Source organism: Peromyscus leucopus, chromosome 7 (assembly GCF_004664715.2).
Source record: "Peromyscus leucopus breed LL Stock chromosome 7, UCI_PerLeu_2.1, whole genome shotgun sequence".
NCBI classification, from domain to species: Eukaryota; Metazoa; Chordata; class Mammalia; order Rodentia; family Cricetidae; genus Peromyscus; species Peromyscus leucopus.
Genome location: NC_051069.1, coordinates 56692632 through 56715284, shown reverse-complemented (window position 1 = coordinate 56715284; position 22653 = coordinate 56692632). Strand labels below are relative to the sequence as shown.

The 22653-nt window shown below is 39.9% G+C and overlaps 1 protein-coding gene across 1 annotated transcript; it reads right to left on the bottom strand.

Moving 5' to 3' along the window:
- Positions 1 to 993: 993 nt before the first annotated feature.
- Positions 994 to 22591, bottom strand: Cep57 (centrosomal protein 57). The gene is given in 12 exon segments (XM_028873117.2): positions 994 to 2003; positions 2005 to 2109; positions 2931 to 3075; positions 3938 to 4173; positions 7363 to 7440; positions 8178 to 8288; positions 10594 to 10671; positions 11236 to 11352; positions 12989 to 13110; positions 13505 to 13684; positions 16656 to 16812; positions 22082 to 22591. Coding segments are annotated over 12 exon segments (1500 nt in total). The 5' UTR covers positions 22127 to 22591; the 3' UTR covers positions 994 to 1877.
- Between the last annotated feature and the right edge of the window lie 62 nt (positions 22592 to 22653).

Genomic DNA, 22653 nt, shown 5'->3' with positions numbered 1-22653 from the left:
AATTCTTAAGGTATTTCTTACTAACCAGTATTCAAGTAAGATTTCTATAGTAGTTCACACTTTCATTTCTAGTCTATTTTCCTCATTGAAACTTTTATCGTCTTGGTATGGCACGAAGGCATGCAGATGGGATTCAAACTTTAAAGCTGATCATACAATCACTCAAAAACCAGAGGAATATAAGTGAAACTCTTATCACATTTCTCTTCAAAACCTTCTGATGTCTTCTGTGACCTCCAAGAAATCTTCAGTGTGGTGTGTACACACTAAAAGCATTTCTTGTGGAATCCAACCACATTCCTGGCACTTCTTTCTTGCTCAGCGTGGGATCCATGTTGGCATCTTGTACCGAGTACAGGGGAGCTCTTCTGTGAGTGAGCGAACAAGACTGAAGCAGGATCAAAACCCAAAGCCCTACAGTTTGGATCTAGCTGGAGATAGGTAAGATAGCATCTGTCAATTACTATTCTAATTAGGAGTTGGAGCCATTACCACTCACATGACAGTTTAATGTCCTGATATTCAAGAAGTTAACACAAGTGTAGTAGCTGAAGTGTGGTTGAGATGTAGTATTTACCATGTCATCAGCAGTTTTCTCACCTTCCTGGGGTCTATGGACTCACTGGTGTCAGTTCACTGTTGCTGCAAACCTGCTTGTCAGAAAATTGCATATACAAGTCAAGTTTATAACAATTTCGGGAGATTTACACATCTCAAAAAACTATGTAAGGACTCTGAGAATTCTAACTAGAAAATTGTAGCATGAACAGGTCATGCTGTTAAGCTGTAATCCATTATGTCTACTTCAATCCCTTTAATATATGGCTGGTACATTCACCAACCTGTGTAATAAATCACTCCATCAGTCACATTGGGCTTAAGTCTCTGAAAACAGGAGAGTGATAAACATGCACCGAACACTGTTTCTCAATCAGGATACTAATATGCACTCTTGAGATTGCACAACAAATAAAGCCTTTGTTAGCTCGCTACTAAGCAAAGTTTAAAAGTTGCTTTATTGATTTTAGTACCAAATTTAATAAACATGTCGATCTCTTCAAAATTATAATTTACATTGACATAATGATAGTCAGGTGTGTTCAGTTCACATACTACCCTTATTCTGTATACTAAAAGCATGGGGTTCTCAAAGAGTCAAGATTAAAACCAGTGCTTAACTTAGTAACATGATTACAAATAGGTATTGTCTAAAAACTGCAAATGTGTACATTTCACAACATCCCCCTTCTAATTCTTTATTCCAAAATTTCATTTATTTCATTAACAACTGTTTATAGTTTTAGAAGATGTTATATATTTCATGGGTAACTTACTTAAAAATGTTTGAGTCTTTAAGAGTGATTTCAAACTGATGAACATCTGAAATACCAAAAAGCAGAACAAAACAAAGTCCTCTTAAATATATAAATACTTAAATACAGAAAGCCTCTATCTGTAGTTGGAAACAATACATTTAATGGTCATCTGGAGAAGGGAAAGTAGTGGTTACTTCACACTATGAGAAGATTTAAAAACGAGAGACTTTTCAAGCACTGACTATGGGGTCAGCCTCATATTCTTATTCTGAATTTTCAAACCCAATTTACATATATTCATACTTAAAAAACATACCCACAAGTAAAAAACTGGTCATTTGTTTACAAAGTGCAGTATATGAATACAGCAAATTCAAAGAGACAGCACGGCTTCTCGGGCTGTAAAACTCCATTTCCATTTAGTTGTGCTGCGTAACACAAGAGATTATGTAATGAAGCTTGGGCCCCTTAACACCTGCTAGTAATGGCAACATTAGCAAGCATGAAACCTGGAAAGTCTATTGTCATTGTCCAGTAAGATACATCATTTATGATCTGGTGTCAGTAATCCCAACACAGATTACTGCTCTGCAATGAATTCTGTATGGTTTGCATGTCTTTCAGTAACTGAAGATTTTTCCTGCTTTTTTCTCCAGGTCTCTGTTTGGCAAAATCCTTCTTACTTGTGTGTCCTTGTGACTCCAGATGAACGACTGCTGTTTCCTTCTTCATCAAGAGTCTTTTTATTAGCTTTTAATTCCTTTTTTTGTTTATCTGTGTTCTGTTTCTCCAGCTATCGAAATCAAGGCAGGGAAAAAAAAAATCAAATTCAATAAAAACATTTCCTTTTAGCTCAAGTACTTTGTTTTTGATACAGGTTCTTGCTATATACAGTCTTAAACTCTTGATCCTCCTGCCTCAGCCCGAGTACACCAGTAATCTTCCTCTAACACTCCAAAGATACACGCTGGTGGTTTTTTTGTTTTTGTTTTTGTTTTTTTAAGCACATAAATCTGCAGAGATCATTAAATCATTTAGTATTCAGCAGTACTGAAGTATGTAAAAACACACATACTAAATAAAAGTAAAAGGTGTACTCACATTAAATAAAGTTACTCAAGGTTTTTATCTAGAGAAAGACTGTTTGAGATTACTGTGAACCAGAGCCAGAACAAAGGTGGAATCCAGTTCCCGGGCTGACAGTAATTGGAGTTTGGGGATAAGTGGGCAGAGCTCACGTAGGTTTTGGTATAAGCAAACATACTACGCTTTTTTCATATTTAATCTCACTAAGTTGAAAACCAAAAAAAACTCTAGGTGTATTTTAGACAATTTAATTTGGTCAAACTCAACCACTTAAATTCATCCAGAAGTTAAAATTTATTCATAAGGCTAAGGATATTAAATATATTCAATAAAAACATATCTTATGTGAAACCTAAGTAAGATTAACAACACTTCTTTATTAAACCATGTAACACAGACTGGTTTATTAAAAAAAAAAAAAAAAAGTCCTCAGGAACAGCCTAAGACAAACACACCTCAGCATCCTCAATGAACACCTAAGAAGGAAAAAGGTAGTCATAACAAACAAGTAAAGGGAGGAGGAGGTACCTGGGCTTGGTATTTCCGGACTTTAGTTATCTGGTTGGCTTTTGCTTCCATTCTCCCAACTAATGCCTCCAATTCACACTCCAAGTTGTCCTTCAGTTCCACAGTTGGTGACTCCTGGATGAGTTTAGCAAGCTGTTGGTGATCGCTACACACAAAACACATATGGAACTTAACCTTAAGTTTCCCATGTTTAACAATTATATCCTTTAAATCTCAGTATGGGATTCACCACTCTTTAAAAAAAAAAAAAAAAGACCCATTTTGCTTTTTAACAAAGTACTGCTTCCAGGAATCTGAGTTCAGTTCCAGCAACCACATCATACATAGGTGACTCACAACCACCTGTGACCCCGGCTCCAGGGGCTCTGATGGCCTCTTCTGGCCTCCTTGGGCATCTGCACATGTGATATACACATAAAGAAAAATAAATACAAAATGAAGGTATAACCAAGCATTCTTTTTTTTTTTTTTTTTTTTTTTTTTTCTTTTCTTCAAGACAGGGTTTCTCTGTGTAGTTTTGGTGCCTGTCCTGGATCTTGCTCTGTAGACCAGGCTGGGGGAACTCACAGAGATCTGCCTGGCTCTCCCTACCGAGTGCTGGGATTAAAGGCGTGTGCCGCCGCCGCTTGGCACTAACCAAGCATTCTTAATTCTAGACAAGTTTCTGTTGATCCAGGGTTGTAAGCTAATACACTTTTATCTACTTTCTGCTCCTTCCATCAACATTACATATAAACAAATTCGGTTTCCAGACACTGTCCTAACTCATCAGTTACATTTAACTAAACCTAAACACTATTGAGCTTTTACATGGCTTTAGACACCTAACAAAATTAGAAAGGGAGGTTTCAGCTATGACAGTTAGATTTATTTAACTCCCTACACTAGTGGGCTAGTGTAAGGATTATGCTCAACATCTGTTAACAAAATTAGGATTAATAAATTCAAGCAGCTAAAAGAGATTTTATAACTAAATGTGATTTTTAATGCAAAAACTCCAAACTCACAAGCTCATTTGCCCAAATTCATCCTGTAGAGTCTGTAAGACATCCGACAGTTCTTCATTGACACTGCCGGAGGGAGGCGTCACTGACTTCTTATTCTTGCTTCCTCGTGAACAAGCTTGCTTTGCCAAGGGAACACTGTTAACAACTCGATCATTGCACAGAGCTTTACTGTGGTGCTTCATCAGATGCAAGACATGCTGAACGTTGGCTACCACGGCATGGCTGGGACTGGTGGACTAAAGAGAAAAGTTAGTCAGGCCAATATCCTCTCTTCCCGTTTTCTAGTTCTTAGTTCTTAACCATCTAAGGCACAAATGGGACTTGACTGTGGTGAATCAGCACTCACCCTCCACTCTGTGCCACATACTTAGTCTAGCATCATATAAATTGGGTATGTTGGTGCAGACCTGTAATTCCAGAGGGAGACAGAGGCAAGAGGACCAAAAACTGTTCATCTTGTGCTACAGTGAAGTTCAAGACCTCATCTAAAACCAAACAGAAAAGCACTACTAAAAACAAAACACCCCACTGACCTTGCCTCAGCCTTGTGTTCTTTGCTCCACCATCATGAGTCTACCTGAAATCCAAACTCCTTAGGCTAGAGAAAACGGCTCTGAGTGTAGAGCACAGCCTACACTGCTTAACCCTCTGTTTCTTGACTTACTCTGGGAACAAACTGTATTTGCAGGTAACATTTCTTTGGTGAAGCCACTTTTATACCCTGTCTTAAACCTAGTTCAAACATAACATTTCTAAAAGCCTGGGAGGTTAACCACTCCACTTCTCAGCTAGCCCACTGGCAATTTTTACATCTGTCTATCATTGTTTATCACAGCATACTCTATGTGTCTGCATGTTATTTTACCTACTCACTTGTTCTTCCTGGTCCTTGAGCAGCGGTTCTCAGCCTCTCTAATGCTGGGACCCTTCAATACAGTTCCTCATGCTGTGTGTGGAGGCCTACAAGTTTCCTAGTGAGATCTGAGCTTGCTTTACCCAGCAGAGCTGCATTAGAGGATTGCTTGACCATGTGCATGGTTCCTAGATGATTGGCTGAGTTAGGGGGAGGTCTTTGCTCCACCCCTTGGCATTCCTATAAATAGCCCTTTAGAAGAGACAGAAGACGCCAGTGGATAAGGATCCAGGCCCCATCCTGTATTTCTATCTATTTCTCTCCCCTCTATCCTTCTATCTAAATCTCTTACCCCTTTCTCCTCAAGAGTACCTGGGTTTTGTAAAATGTGGGAGCTGATCTCCCACCTGGCCTCCCATAGTAGTGACCCTCACCATAAAATTATTCCATTGCTACTTCATAACTAATTTTGCCACTGTTATGAATCATAATGTAAGTATCTATGTTTTTGTAAATGTAAATATCTTGAGGTGTGCACCACACTCAGCTTTCTTTGAATAGTAGGAAAAACTGAAGTGTATCTGTCACAGCATATACATAAAATAGAACCTGATAGCTTTCTCAAACTTGTTTTAATGGGAAGTAACAATCTCTATAGTTGGCTGGGCTTGTTGAGCTCCATAAGCCATCAGCAGACAACTTGTTTAAAATGCAGGCTTGTGGGAAGAACTTAAGATCTAATGTGCTCATTGCGTAAAAATGTTTCCTTGGAAGTGTTTAGTTTGAGTTTGTCGCACTGGGAAAGGAATCATACACCAAAGCCTAGTGGGGTGGTCCTAGGAATACAAAGGTGGCTAATTACATCAGAGTAATCACTACTTGCCAGTAAGTTACACACACACATATAATGGGCAGTGTGTATACTTTAATATGCAATGAACAAGTTTTGAAATTTGTTGTTACTGTTATTTTTCTGACTCATAATGTAATTTTATGTCAGTTGAGTCTAGTAATGAAAAACTTGGGCTTATAGTCTTACTTTTCTAGTGACTCATTTTTATTACATATGTAAGCATGACTATAACAATAAGTAATTTTAAAATTTTAAAATTTTAAATTTTAAACATTTTAATTCTTCAAAATTTGTAGAGAGGGGCTCAAATAAGCAATTGTGTTTTCTTAAACTTTTGTAATAACAATTCATAAAGAATACTTAAAACAACTTCACATCGAAAGCCTTGTCTTGTCCTTTGTGATTCATGGTTTCAATGAGAATTACCAAAGACAACAAAATGGGTATAATGAGACTTTGGACAGGACAAAGAATGAAGGTTGTCAGGTGGAATAGGGTAAATGTAGCACAACAAATTAAAAAATTCTGCACAGGGACAGAATGATGGCTCTGGGTAAAAGCACTCTTGCTGTACAAGCCTGATGACCTGAGTTCTATCTCCAGAACTCACTGTGGAAGAGAGAACTCCAAGTTGTACATTGACCTCCACATGCATCGCTGGCCCCTCTCCATTTTCACATCAAAAACCAAATGTTTTTCACAAACACACAAATTAAAAAATAAGTTTACATAAAAATAACTCCACACCCATACTTATAGAGGCTTATACAAAGATTCAGGAAAAAAACCTGTTCCTTGAGTTGATTTTATAAATAATAGGTTGTGCCTTCTAAAAGGTTTTCCTAGAGTCAGGTATGGTGGTTCATACCTATTAATCCCAGAAGTCTTGAGGCTGAGGATTTTTTTTTTTAAGTTCAAAGTTTGCTTATATGTGGTACTGTATTCTCCCAAATATGGTGCATGCTAATAAACTTATCTGGGGTCAGAGACAGAGCAGCCACAATATTAAACATAAAGGATAGTCAGTGGTAGCACATGCCTTTAATCCTAGCATCCCAGAGGCAGAAATCCATGTGTTCAAGGATACAGCCAGGCATGGTGACTCATCATGCCTTTAATCCCAGAAAGCAAGCCTTTAATCCCAGGGGGTGGTAGTAGAAAGCAGAAAGGTATATAAGGCGTGAGGACCAGAAACTAGCAGCATTTGGTTGGTTAAGTCATTCAGGCTTTTGGGCAGCAATTCAGCTGAGACCCATTCTGGATGAGGACTCAGAGGCTTCCAGTCTGAGGAAACAAGACCAGCTGAGAAGTTGGCCAGGTGAGGTTAGCTGTAGCTCATTCTGTTTCTCTGTTCTTCCAGTTCACCCCAATACCTGGCTCAGGTTTGATTTTATTAATAAGAACTTTTAAGATTCATGCTACACTTATATCCCATAAAATGAGTAATAAAGATTGAAACAGGCTAGAGAGATGGCTCAGCAGGTAAGAACACTGGCTTCTCTTCCAGTGGAATTCCAGGTTCAATTCCCAGCACCTACATGGCAGCTCAGATCATCTGGAACGCTAGTCCCAGAGGATCCAACACCCTGTCTGGCCTCTGTGGGCATTAAACACATATAGTACACAGACATAGGCTAGCAAAACACTTATACATATAACAGAAAAAAAAAAAAAGACATTGAAATAATTCACACATGAAAATCAACAGCTACAACTCACCTTTCCAGCAACAAAGGGCATATCACCTAAGCACAATCTGTAGTGTGGCTGTGCACCGAAATAGTTTCTAGAACCTTTCTGGATGGAGAAAAAAGAAAGCTATTTTATTTATTTTGGTGAATTAATCCCAAGACTTCAGCTCACTGTGAAACTACTGGGTACCTAGCTTTAACCAGATGTCTTGCTGCTCTGACCAAGTAAAAACAAGGCTTCAGGAAGCTGCTTCTGAAAGAGGGACTTACTTGGCCCACAGTTTGATAAGATACAACTCATCATGGAGAAAGCATGGCAACAGTAGTTCCGGGTGGGTGGGTATTCATCACACTGTACCAAGAGTTGGAAAGTAGAGACAGGACAGGAAGTGGGCCAGGCTAGGAACCTCAAGGCCTGCTTTCCAGTGACTTAATGGGGGTCATTTCACATTCAAACCACAACACTTGTTTATATCGGGGATCATATTACTTGGAGGCTAATGGGGGTAGGGGGTTGGGGCGTGGAGACTAACTAACCATGTCAGAATTAAGGAGAGGAACAGTATTCACAAAGCATTTTAAGAGTCAAAGGTAATGAACACAGCTGAATATTCCTAGTATTTTTGTTCTTTTGTAGTTCCAAATGCTTTCATATAGTTCCTCACTACCATGGTAAGAATTCACAAATAAATTTTATTTATTTTCAGCTTTGAGTACAGAAACTAAGAGTGAAAGAGACTCACTCTTCCAAGCTTCTAATTCCACATGGCTTTATTTAGTGTTGTTTACACAAATTATTATATAAAGTTGGTATTTAGACTGCAACTGGTGCAGTTTTCATACCTTTTCTGGTGGTTTTGACTTCTTCTTTTTAATTTTTCTAGTGCTGGTTGGAACATATGAAGTTGTCTTATCTTCAAAAATAAGTCTATTTGCTTCTAGACCAGTCTGCAACTAGAAAAAAATTAGCATAGAGTTAATGATGTAAAATAAAAGCTACAATTCACATTTAAAGTGCCACCTAAGTCTGTAACTATGCTGGCAATCATCTCACTGAAGATGACATGGCTGTACAGTATGCCTTTAGTTGGTCATGTCTTGCATGGAAGCACTGTTCCACTACTGGTGGTTACTCTGCAAAGTCTACTTCAGGAATTCAATGGAATGCGTGTAGCTCTAAGCTGACTGTGCTACACACAGACAAGCAAGCAAAACACCCATACATATAAAACAAAAATAAATCTTGGGAGGGAGAAGCTGCAATTTTCTCTAAACTATCTTTTAACAGCCCCACTCTCCAAAAGTTTGTAAAAGTGGTTATTTTATATCTCTCTATATATCAAAAATAGTCTGGAGTTTGGTAAAAATTTGCAATGACTAGATTCCTCCCCTAAAGAATTTAAAAATTCCAAGTAAGGAAAAGTTCCCCAGAAGTTATGACTGAGTTTTAAGAAACAGCACAAGTAATGAATGAAATGCAAGGAATACTGAGAACATTCCTTTAGTATTCAGCAGTCTTAGGAGAGGATTTTCACTGGCAGTGGAATGCGGGGCTCTCCATCCTCAGGAGCATGACACACTTGGACATACTGAGTAATACTTTATACTAGACAAAACTCCAAAGGATATCATCCCTCTGGAATATTTACACTGTCAACAAGTGTGAAGAGTAACAAATGAACCACTTAAGGGATACTTTTTGATTCTAGCTCATATCTAGTTTTTCTAGTAGATGTCTTATATGTGTCCCTGAGTTTTAAAGTATCTTTATTACCATTTGTTTGATTTCCCTAGCACTATAAAATCCAGGCTCTGGATGGTTAAATACGCTGTTCAAGGTTATACAAATCAGAATCAGCAAGATATAGGAATGCATCTCCTTCACCACCTGCCTTCCATTACCATAGCGCTCACCCTCAGAACTCAAACTGATAAGAATTCATCAATTAATGAATTTGTGAAGATTTCTATTTAGCATACAAGAACTATACACTACAATTTAATAAAGAATAACCCATACATTTGCAATGTTACATGTGAGGAGTAGAGACACCTTAAAATAGTTTTCCTAAAGCCAGAACAAAAAAGAAAAAGGTTAAGTGGCCATATAACTCAACAAGCACACAGAAAGAGTAAATCTACAAATGATATCCAGTGTAATAAAAAACAGATATATCCAATCAATGATTCAAAGGAGCACTAGCAGAAAGAGACTGTAATATTCTATTCCTGCATCAGCAGCTGTGAGAATGCAGGCCACTAGACAGGATGCCACAGACTCAACTACAATGGGTCCATTAGTAACTTCTGAGATTAGGATCTGCTTCTTGTGTTACTATAATAAAAGTTACCAACACTAGCATAATCTTAAAGAGGTTGGAAAAGAGACTATGTAGGAAATATCCAAGCAAATAACCACAGAGAAAAGTCTCCAGTTAAAATAGAAAAATAAAAAATAAAACTTTATTATTCCTACAGTGTCTTCTATAATGCAGTTCTGGCTGGAATATATGAACTCATGCTTTGAATCTTTACAATTCTACTACCAGGTGGCTGGCCACTGCATGGGACAAAATTCAAAACTAGGAGAGTAGAGTTCATTCTTCTCAAAGACAGGAGTTTACTTTCTGTCCTGGTATCTTAAGAGTCTCAAGGGAAGCAACAGTTTTGTTGCTGCAGTACTGAGGACTGAACCAAGTGTCTCCTGAATGCTAGGCAATCCTTCTACACTCAACTAACTCTACCCAACACACACATTTACACTGGATACTGAATCATCTGCTAGGAGCTCATCAGACCTAAGCTTTATATGAATACTTCTGTGTTTGACACCTTTTTAGCTCACAGGTATTTTTATATTACGTGTATGGATTTATGTATTACAAAAGTGCCTGCATTATGTAGGTGCATGTGCTCAGTGCCCAAAGGTTAGAAGAGTGCCAGGCTCTGGAACTGGACTTACAGCTGGTTGTAAGCCACCATGTAGGTCCTGAGAATCAAAGCGAAGCCTGCTACAAGGACAACCATGTGCTCTGACCTATGTACCATCTCTCCAGCTCCAACCTCACAGGCTTTAAAAATACTAATCCAGACTCTGTGATTTGAAACATCCAAAGAACTGCTCAAATTTTATTTTGCAAAGTTACAGTCCTAATTTCCAATACTAAGCTATCTCTGAGGTCTACATATGGATCTGGTGTACTCATGCATAACTGTTCACCTTTAAACCATGTGTTTACCTGTTCATCATTCCACTCACCTCTGCTGCCTGAGCCTGCATTCGCTTTCTTTCCTGCTCTTCTTCACGGAGTTTAGACTCTAATTCTTGCATTTTTTTCTAGTGATAAGAAAATCAAAACAGATAATGGTTAAAAGTATCTTTTTGTAGAGTTTTAAATATAGTAAAAATAATCACGTTAGTTCACTCTAGTGATGGCGAAGGTCTTGATAATATCCATGACACTCTCCTAATAGATCAACTAACAGTCATTAGTGAGGTAGCTGTGAGTTAAGTGGCCAGGATTAAGGGGGGAAAAAAATCTACGACCAAAAAACACAGGTTTGTATAAAGGTAAAGATTACATAAAGACAATCTAGATCTTCACTCAGTAGTATTAAATCTCTCTCAAGTAAAACACAATTAAAAGTAAAATTAGTTAGAAAGAAATTACATGATGTAAGTTTTAAGTATCAAAAACATTTCACCCTTCACTGTTTTCAGAAAGAACTATCTTATGTCTAGCCACCAAGATTGCAAAATGTCAACATTCTTTTTCAAATTATTTTCTTTTTTAAAGACTATGTATAAGAAAAACCTTTACATTATAAATATCCATGTTTATGAAAAAATAGTGACAACCACAACACTAGTCATCAGTAAGTAAAAGTCATGTTCACTCACTTCTGCAAGGGCCTGCATTGTGGTAAGTTTGTTGTATTCTTGCTCAAGAAGATCCAGTTTTTCCAGCTGGCTCTGAACGTGAGTTTGATCATGTTGCCGTTCTCTTTCTAGGGAAACCTGAGAAACAACATCGAAATGCAATATAATGTGATGATCAAAAAGTTGAAAACACAGCACACACCCAACATAATACTATATGTAATTTGCCTGTCCTTTCACAGACCTGCTGGACGTGGAAAGGAATTCTAGGAATAGAACACTAAGACTTCATGGGTAGCAATGATCTGTGTCTGTGTTTAATTTTGTATGTATATGCACAGCGTGCCTTTTTGGATATCAGAGGACATCTTGTAAGAGCTAGTTCCCTCTTTTTGCCATGTTGGTCCCAGGGATCAAACTTGGTTTTTCAGGCTTCAATGCAAGTAAGTGCATTTATCCACTAAGCCATCTCACCATCCTTGGAATATTGTTCTCAATACAGTACTTTACCAAGTATATGGTTCTATATCAGGTTTTATTTAAGGACATATATCCTTATACCCTAGGATAGAGGATTTACTGGATACACAGGCTACATAAATACACAAATACTTCCAGTCAGTCTGGTCCTATTAAGTAATTTCTTAAAAACTGTAAGAACTCGTATGCATATTTCCTTTGAATGCAAAATATACTCTTTTCTTCCTTCACACTTAGGGTCTGATTTGGAAAGACTGCCCATCTGCTTAAGGAACAACAGTCTCATTATAAACAAATCAGAATAGATGGGCAAATATCTAACTGGATATATTTGGAAACAACAAACATTAAGTCTGAGTAAGCCATTGCCATTTCCATGACAGTGGGGAATTATACAAGAGAACTCTGAATAATAAAACAACCCAAGCAACAACACAGTGAAGAGATGCATAATATGCGATTAGTCACTGGCACATTTTTTCCCAACACTGCTGTATAACTGCTTATACATGTAGTTTTAGTTCTCAAACTAGGACCAAAAGTTGACAGGGGCTAGAAAATAGTATTTCTCTTTTACAACTGCAGATTTTCTAGCATTTAAGCATGTAAGAAATCAAATTTTGCATAATAGTTAAGTTTTCCATATGTAAAAGGATGTTTAAAAAATATATTGGACACTAATGTTGTAATTATCCTCTACAAATGTACAAGTTACTTAAGTACAAAGATTACTGATGCAACAGAAGAAAAACATTTTGTTTTAAAGTTAACAAGTGCAGTAGCTGGGCACATAGCTCATCTGGTAGAGTGCTTGCCTAGCACCAGAGAAAGCCTGAGGTGCAATGCACAGCAGTACATACACCAGGTATAGTGATGTGGCCTATAATTTCAGCACTCTGGAGATGGAGTCAAAGATGAGAATGGCCAGGTCATCCTTGGGCAACATGATGAGCCAGCCTAGGCTCTATGAGACCCTGTTTCAATAAGCAACTTAATTACATGTTTTTTTTTGTTTTTTTTTTAAACTGCAAAAAATTTTACAAAGAGTAATGGATTTCACAGGTACATATGGTTATTTACACATTTGATAATATAGACTCCAAGACATTAACGTGACTATTTTTCACATTTAAGCACAAGTTTACCAAGTTCAAGAATCATACATAATAAACAGAGCCAATCAAACCACCATCTATATGCTACCCTGAGCCCAACACACTTCAGCACAGGGCTTTAACAACAGTGCCAGCAGCCTCTCTGAGAAGGTCTGCTAATAATCTGGGAGGTGCCATACCTGCTTTTCTAAGACAGATGTCCTCTCCATCTCCGCATGCTTTATCATATTTCTCATGTATTCCAATTGTTTTTCTAAAAGACTACATTTATTTTCTGCAGCTAACAGCTGGGATGTCAATTCTAAAATGAATACACACAAAAAAGTAGTAATCAGCCAACACACAGACGTGTCCCAACAGCGTGTAAACAGGAACTGGACTTACATGGGTTAGAGGTAGGGTGCTTGCTCAGTATGCCCGATTACTGCAAAATAAAACAGCAGGCCTCCAAAACTACCAGTCCCTCCCAGTAGTCCTAGAAACCTCTCTGGATGACTTATGTTCTTCCTTATGCTAGTCAAATATGCCACACACTGCCAATAAGCACTATGTATGATGTCACTTGCTCCTCATAATATACCTGATTATGATGTAATTCTGTAATGGCTAGAGTGACCATCACAAACTACCAATGTGGAATTCTAAAATAATTTTACAATATTTGGATAGATCTGTTTCCTCTTAGTTAAACAAACCTTGATTGTGCTTTGATTCTTCATTCTTTGAATTCTCTCTCTCTTGTATCTGTTCATCCAATACTTTCTTATATTCAATTGTTTCCCTAGACAAGGTTTTCACACTTTCTTCTGCCTGAATCCTTTCCAGTTCCAAGCGTCGAATCTTATCTTGAAGATTCTTAAGAGCAGAAAATATGGCTGCCAAGTATAAAATGCACACCTTAAGTTAATAATACACAGAGCAGCTTACCAAAAAAGAAATTTTCTTCTGATAGATTCTCACTCTGTACCCCAAGTGACCTCAAAAATTACAGTAATTCTCCTGCCTTAGCCTTCCAAGGGCTGTGCTAGAGATGTGAGCCACAGAGCCCAGCTCTGAAAAGAAATTTTAGAAGACTGACACAAGTCAAGTGGGAGATCATTCTCTGAAAACATTATTTCCTAATTAAAATGTCATTCCAAGGCATCATTCTGAATTCTTTATAAGGTTCTACTAGTTATTCAAGTAAAAGTTAAAAAAAAAAAAAAAAAAAAAAAACAATAAGGAAACAAAAATCGCCACCAATGTTTAAAAAAAATTACAAAGTTTTTTTTTTTTTAAAAAAAACCCACCTTGGCTAATCAATCATACATAAATTCACAACTGTCCTGTGATGCTTTGAATAAGAATGGCCCCCATGGGCTCATGTATTGGAATGCTTGGTCAACAAGGAAAGATACTACTTGTTGGGGTAGATAGGGCCTTGCTGGAAGAAGTGTGTCATCTGAGGTTTCAGAAGCCCAAGCCAAGCAGTGTCTCTCTCTTCCTGCTGCCTTTAGATCCAGACGTAGAACTCTCAGATACTTCTCCAGCACCATGTCTACCTGCATGCCACTGTAATATAAAGCCATGTAGTTCTGGCTTTACAGTCAAGGATACATGAAAGGGGTGGTGGAATCTACCTCTGAGGCTAAGGAAAGCTACTGAGGCCAGGCGTGTGTAAGGGGTGTGCCTGAACACAGCAACTCTTATAAAGCATTTGTGTGAAGCTGTTAAGGTAAAACCTGGATTGTGTTAGAAACCCCAAGATATTGGAGATGCCAGAGTCATGGGATACCTGTCAAGGAGAGCTACTAAACAGGGTGTGGAACCAGCGAGAAGTGCAGAAGTGCATTGCAGTCAACAAAGCTGAAAGGAGTTGGAGATATGAAGATCTCCTGGATATCACACATAAGATGCAGAATTTGGAGTTTGTCCTGCTGGTTTTTGGTCTTGTTTTGGTCCAGTATTTCCTCACTATATTCTCTTTCTTTCCTTTTGGAATGGTAATATATATTCTGTGCCATTGTATATTGGAAGTATGTAACCTGCTTTTTTATTTTGATTTTAAAGGAGTACAATGAAGAGATTTCCAAGAGTCTCAGAAGACTTTTAAACAGTGTTCAGACTGTGATAGACTATTGGGATTTTTGAAGTTGGACTGAATGCATTTTTACAACACTGTGATATGGCTACAAGCTTATGGGGGCCAGGGAGTATGGTTTGAATAATAATGCCTCCCATATGCTCATATATTTGCATGCTTCACCAACAGCACTACTTGTTGGAGTATGTGTGGCCTTGCTGAAGGAGGTATGTCACTGGGAGGGAGACTCTGAGGTTTCAGAAGCCCACACCAGGCCCAGTGTCTCTCTCTTCCTCCTACCTTCAGATCTGGATGTGGAACTCCCAGATACTTCTCCAGCACCATGTCTGCCTGTATGCAACCATGCTTCTGACATGATTACAATGAACTAAACCTCTGAAACTATAAGTGAGCCCCAATTAAATGCTTTCCTTTGTAAGAGTTGTCATGGTCAAGATGTCTCTTCACAGCGACTGAACACTGACTAGGGCAGTCCCAAAGTACATTATTAAATGTTGTCAACCACTTGGCTCCTAGATGATGCACTGAAATCAGAGCAGCTATGGTTATCCACAGAAGACCCTAAAAAGGTGTCCTAACATTCCCTCCTGGACGGTAAGGAGGCTTCCAAAGCTTACCAAGCAGCTCAGGAGGCAGGATACAAGGCCCTTCTCCTTAGAGATTCCTCAGAGGTTGCTAATAACTGTCAGTTCAGGGGAGACTCTTCCTTAGTCACCTGTAACTTGCCCATTGTCATGTGAAAAAGCTCAAACTTACTGCCTCATCAAATTTGTCTTTAATGGCCCCATCTCTTTGGTCTGTTGTTGGTACCTCTCTGTGGCAAGCAGACACTTGTTCATGTATCCCCAGCAACAGGTATCAACAGATGTCTCAAATATTTTTCTGTTGTATGTACACCAAGTACATACATATGCCAAGGTCAGGGGTCAACCTTGGCTTCCATTCATCAGGTAACACAGTGTTGGTTCAGCCAAGGTCTTTCACAACTGAGGTTCACTGATTAGGCTATGCTGGCTGGACAGTGAGTCCCAAAGATCTGTCTGTCTGTCTCTGGCACACAGCACTGGGAATAGAAATGTGTCAAAAAGCCTGGCTTAAAAAAAAAAAAAAAAAAAGTATTGGTTGTTTATCCTTTGATACTTTCATATATATATATATGTAATGTACCTGGATGATAGGCACCTACTTCCTTTCACACCCCCCAGGACCTGACCCCTAATCCACACACCACACACCCTCTTAATGTTTGTCTTCTTTAGAAGAATACAATTCAGAGTCTAATTAGTGCTGTCTACATAACTCTAACTTTTTAAAAAAGATATTTATTTATTTATTTATTTATTTATTTATTTATTTAATGTGTACGGGTGTTTTGCCTACCATATATCTGTACACCATGTGCATGCCCAATGCCTAGAGGCCAGAAGAGGGTGTCAGATTTCCTGGGAATAGTTACAGACAGTTGTAAACTACCATGTGGGTGCTGGGAACTGAACCCAGGTCTTCGTGGAAGAGCAGCTAATGCTCTTAACTACTGAGCTATCTCGCTAGCCCCTGCCTGAGACTGATTCTGGAGAGGACAGACTAGTAATCAGTGACTCAAAGTATTTTACCTTCCATGAGTTGATGGATAATGTTCAGTAGTCAATATGAAAAGCATATAAATTCACCGAAATAAAGAGGAAAATAAATACTGTTTTACTTGAAAACAACAGAGGTCAAAACTAAGAATTGTAAATATTTACTCTGTTCCAGTTGGTTACCTCTGCTGTTGCTTTCTGGATAGGCAAGTGTGGGCTTATTTGGGGAGCGTCGCAGATCACTATTAAGGAAAGGCTTATCAGGTGGATATAATACATATGGAGATGAAGAACGACGAACCATATTTCTGTTAGACCTCAATGGTTCAGCTAGGATGTTCTGAAAAAGAAAATTATGAAATTACCTTGCAGACATTTAAAGCAAATATTCATGACTGAGTAACACTGTGTGTTTCTCTAAAAGACAACAGAAAGGAAAACAGTGCATGATCTCACAGTAGAACCCAACCACTACTGACTGTGAAGAGATGCAACATTTAGGGTTAAACAGCCACATGGCAAAAACACTATGCCCACACAACCTCAATACAAATATTTAGGCAAGTCCAATCTTTGTTCAGATCAGAAACAGATACAAATTGCTGGCTTATTCTATCTTCAATAAACAAAATGTTTGCCAAATATTTATAATGACTAAAAGCTCCCTAAAGAAAGCATGTTCTTTTCTTTAAAAATTTATATTTAGTTAGCAAAAAGGGGAAATAATTATAAAACATTTGGGCTTATATATTCTCATATAAAACTATTTCTCCACATACACCATCTGTCACAAATCTGTCAAATTTGGGATTATGTTCCACATGATATAAACTTACCAAAGTATACCTCTAAATGTTAACCAGAATTTTAGTAGTAGGTGAGTTTGTGGTGCTGGACGCTTCAATAAGAGGGAAATATTAGAAATGTTAGGAGCTAAGGAAGAAGACAGGATGATTGCCGCTGTTCAGAATTCTCACACATCTAGTTCCCTTTTTCAGATTGCCACAGCAAATTAGGATTTTCAATTTTCTGAAGAACTCTTATTGCTAAAATATTAGTGTAGTTTGTGTAGGTACAAAGGAACTATGAATATTTATAACAATAAACCACTTCCTTGAATAAATGGAACTATCCAAATACCTATATAATAAAAATTTGTACTTTTGTGTTACAGTAATACTTCCAGTGGATTTATAAGGGCAATTACAAAACACACTGTTGCTGTGAAAACTACAGGGGGCAATGAGCTTAGGAAAGCTAGGCACAAGCCTGAAAAAGAGCCCTAGTCACGTAAATGCTGTCATTTCTCAGCCTTTTGCCTAAGATCAAATGAGAGCTCTATCTGATGTAATATGTGGGCTCAGGTCCCTCTAATATTATAATATTAGAGGGAACAGCCTTAATATTATACATTCCAGGAGCTCAGGAGAGAGAACTACGAACACAGAGGACTGTTTTGGGGAAATAGAATCTCAGCACACTGAGCTCTATAATCCACTTGCTTTAATTCCTCTGGAATAACATCCTATTTACACAGCTTCAGTTCTGTTCTCGTGCTTAGCTCCTTTCTTGCCTGATTTCTCTCTATACTTATCTAAGTTCTATCTTAATTCTCTCATCTAAATCCTGCCTCATCTAGGTCCTTTTCATCTCATTCTTACCCAGCTAGTACTTCACCATCTGGCTCTTCCTCATCTTCCATCTTGTTCCTCTAGTACTCCCTTCTAGCCCTTCAATCTAGTTCTTCCCTGTCTCAGTTTGTTCCTCTCCAGTTCTTACCCATCTAGTTCTTCCATTCTTTTTTCTCTTCTCCATCTCCTTATTCTCTCAGTTCTCCCTAAGTCTCTCAGGAATCTAGTTATAAACCCAAGCAATAGCAATTCTCTGGTCCAGCAAGGTCACCAGGCTTGACTTCTACAGGGTCATAAAGGTAAGAATTTTCCTCAGGCAGTGACTGTCAGGCTTTCTTTTACGACCTGAAAATGGAGTGGTTAAGGGAGAAGGTAAGCTGAGAGCTAATATCAGTATATCAAAAAGGAAATTTATGTGCTCAATCTATATTCCTAGGAGTAGTTAAGTAAGAAGTTAGGGGTCTATAAACTTAATTAATAAGGCTGTATGTAAGAAAGGAGGGTCCAAGCTAAATTGTGTAAAGCTATTACTTAAGGTCCACCTGACCTAGGCAGTATCTCCTTGTGGAATTTACCTTATATCAGACTAGCAAATGGTGGTCTTGACTGTTATTTCTGTTAGTCCTTGAAAGTGGCTAAGGGAGATATCTGATTCCAGTGCTGAAAGGGGAGAAACAGATGGGCTGGGGGGAAGGAAGCCTTCCCTGAGGTTGTTCTGTACCTTGAATGTGTATGTCCAGAGAGTGATCAGTCCACACTGTTAGCCCTTCTTCGGGAAAAATCAATTGGGAAAACTATGAAGGCACACATGATTTTCATAACAGAAGACAGCTGATATACAACAAGCCAAATAACACCAAAAGCTCCCTGGGATTTGGTGTCCTTTGAAGGAACTCCTTGATCCCTTCAGGTAGTGGCTTTGCCATAACCAGCTGAGTTCTTATAATATTTTCCTGCGGCCGGTAACACTCAGGGACCAGCATTTATCCTTTTACAAGTCTAAAGGCAAAATGGTATGAGGTTTTGAAGGTAATTTGAAAAAACAGTGAGTTTTTAATTTTAAAAAATATAAAATATGCCGGGCGGTGGTGGTAGCGGCGGCGCACGCCTTTAATCCCAGCACTCAGGAGGCAGACCAGTCAGATCTCTGTGAGTTCGAGGCCAGCCTGGGCTACCAAGTGAGTCCCAGGAAAGGCACAAAGCTACACACAGAAACTCTGTCTCAAAAAACCAAAAAAAAAAAAAAAAAAAAAAAAAGAATTAGCTCTTCTGTCTTATCAAACAAGCAACAAACATATGACTTGTCTGTCTCCACTTACCCTCTCTAAGTCTTAGATCCTACAATTAAAGCCCTCCTGGTGCCTCTTCTGCTCTCCACTACAACTTTCCTGGTGCCACAAAAGGACAAATCTCTTCCTCAACTCCAAGAGGCCTCAACCCTAGACTGATTTCTGAGTTTTAAAAACAAAATCCAGGCCAGTGGACAAAGGTGCTTGCTGAACAGGCTTACTGAGCCACGTTAGCTCTCAGAACCCACTAAGGTGGAAGGAGGCAACTTCAAAGCTGTCTTCTGACCTCCAGAAGCCAATTGTGGCATGTTCACCCCCACACACATCACCAGGCACACACTAATAAAACTATGAAAATTAAACTAATCTCTCTCAGAAGCATGGATGACAGAAATCATTTACCTAAGCACTTCACTCAGTGGAGGGAGCAGCAACGATTCTCCTTCAACCTCCTAGGTCTCTCATCATTAACTCCCTGGATCTCCCCTCCCACTTTTGTTAAATGCCTGAGTCCCCCAAGCTTGGTCCAAGGTTCCTTTCTTATCTACATGGATTCTCTTAAAAAATCGCATCTACTCTCAGGCCTTAATTTGAATTTGCCAGTAGCTTTTAAGTTAAAATATGGAACTGAGATCTGAAACTAAAACTCCAAACCCACATCACTCATTACCTACTTGTATGTCTGATCAGGCACCTAAAATTTAATGACTCTAATCAAATTCTTGGTTAGTTCCCAAATCTGCTCCCCACGCAGCATACCAAAACAAATGGCACTGCCATTTACCAAACTGCCCTGTCCAAAACCCTTGTATGGAGTCATTTTCAATCACTCAGCTCTACTGTCTGCAAATCATTTAGGGTTCTTTCTCCCTAATATATTTAGAATCCCTACTACCCTAGATGTTGCTATAGTTGGTTTAAGTTTGAATGACTGTGAAATGCTAACTACTCTTCACACTTAAATATGTTCTTCCAAACAGTTTGCCAGTGATAAAGATCCTAAAAAAAGGAGGTGGGGGAATTCAAGTTAGTATTTCTAATCAAAACTCTCCTGTGGCTTTCCAAAACAGAGCACAATTCTTACCATAGTTTATAAAACCTCCACATAATGTAGTCCCAGGCTAACCCTTGTTTCATTTCCTGACACTTTGTTTTGATACTGTCTCCCTACCAATTTTCCAGCAATGGGGACTACAAAAAAACCCAAAACAATACCATTGCACAAAATACATATACTTTTCTATTGAACAGGCTTTAGGATTTCAGTTGGGTCTACCATAAGGACTAAGGATTAACTACATCCCTGTGACAATGCCTTGATGGCCTTGGGTAAAGCTCAATCTATTATTACCTACTCCTTAGTTGGTCTCCAGTTTCTAAGTTTTGAGGCAAAGAAGAGCCCTCCTTTCCCAAGCCAAAGCAATCTTGTCCCTGTATAATTCATGAACCCACTGACACTTGTTTCTGCTAGTCTTTCTTTTACCTTTTATCGATCTGGTCAGTGAATGAACTCCCAAATGCGTGCTCCACCGCCTCTCAGCTCTAGAGCCATTGTGCTGAAAACCTGAGATAGTCTGGCCATGTTATCACAGATTCTAGTAGCCACAGAAAGTTGAAACAGATTCCTAAGTGTGACTTTCTGAAGGTGACTGTAATCTCTAACAGCCTCTCCCTCATCTGTTATGAAATTACCGTGATATTCTGACTTCCCCCATTATTCAATTCTCACTTGTTTTTCTAGTCCTTCTTGCCAAACTCTACCTCTGAATTACCTGTTTATTACAAATTACCCTCTGATGTCCTGGAAATGCCTACTGTCTTGCTACATACCTCAAAAAGTTTGCAGTGCGTTATTCTCTTCTAATGCCTTCAACGAGCAACTAGTTCTATGTTCTCTTCCACAAACTACCTCCCCTAACACTGCTGCCAATCAATCAATTCCAGACCCCTCGGTACAAACACGAAGGGCAGGAATCATCTAATGAGTACAGTGCTTTGTCCTTCAGTGGGGTTTCTAGAGTAACTGTAAACAGTAGGCGAGGCACAGAGCATTTCCGAACGCAATTCCAGCTCTGTCACACTTAATTCTTATCTCTTCTTACTAGTGCGTTTTCCAAAAGACTGGGCTCCACAACAGAATCTTAACAAACGCCAGTGACTAAACCCGCCGCTGTCTGAGCCCCCGGGTGGCTTCTCCAAAGCAGCATTTCCACCCCGAGTCCAGGTGTTCCCCAAGAGGTGGGAACGCGCGGGTTCTGCTGCAAGGGTCGCGCAACAGTCACTGCGAGCCCTGCAGACAACGACGAAAACGCACTCCGGGGGCCTCAGCGGCCGTCACTCCGCAGACCTGCACACCTACCTGTTTTCTGAGGGTTTCCGAGCCGGGCCGTTAGGCTCACGTGACCGAGCTTTGTTTTCCCAGGCCTGAGAGTGCAGCCGCCCGGCCCGGACAGGGCTCCAAGCGCGGGCTGCGAGGTCAGACGAGCGGCGCTGGGTGGCAATGGAGGCGGACGGGGCTGCTGCTCCGCAAGACACAGGTGCAGCCTCCCGGAGGGACCGCCAAAGGCACGCGGCCCAAGCAGCCCGCCGTCCCCGCGGACTGACGCCAGACCCAGGGCCGTCAGAAAAGCGAGGCGACCCGGAGAGCCGTCCCGGCCCACCTGGAACCCACGCCAACACCGACGCTTACCGAAAAATGAGACTCCGAAGCCGCCGAGACCGAGGCCGCCGCCATCTTCCCGCCTGCGCAACGCGGGCCGCCGTCCTCGAGCTCCTCCTCCGGATTCGACAGCCGCCCGCCTGGGACGAGCCGAAGCCGAGCCCCCGATGGAAAGGGCGGGCGCGCTGCGAACCGGCTAGGAGCCTCGGCCTCACACCCTACAAGGACGCCACACTCAGCGATCACCGAAAGAGCAACGCGTCTTGACAGACGTCTTCATTAGCCAATCAGAAAAGAGGATATCTTCTGGCGGCAGGCTGAGTCCGCCTCTCTAGGTGACGTCACAAGGTAGCGCGCTGCTGAGCCTGCGGGGACCACAACGCTGAGAGTTGACAGACGGCTCCGAGAGTATTCTGGGAAGGGCTGGGCGTCCTGGAGCAGCAAGCAAAGGCGACGGCCCGGGCGGATGACAGGAACAGAGTAAGGGCCAGTGGGAAGTCCAAACACTCCATCGGTGCCCCAGAAATAAACTCCAGAGCGTTCGCCCGCCTCTCCGCCTCTCCAGGTGAAGTAATGACCTTTCGGCCAATGGCAAACGGGAG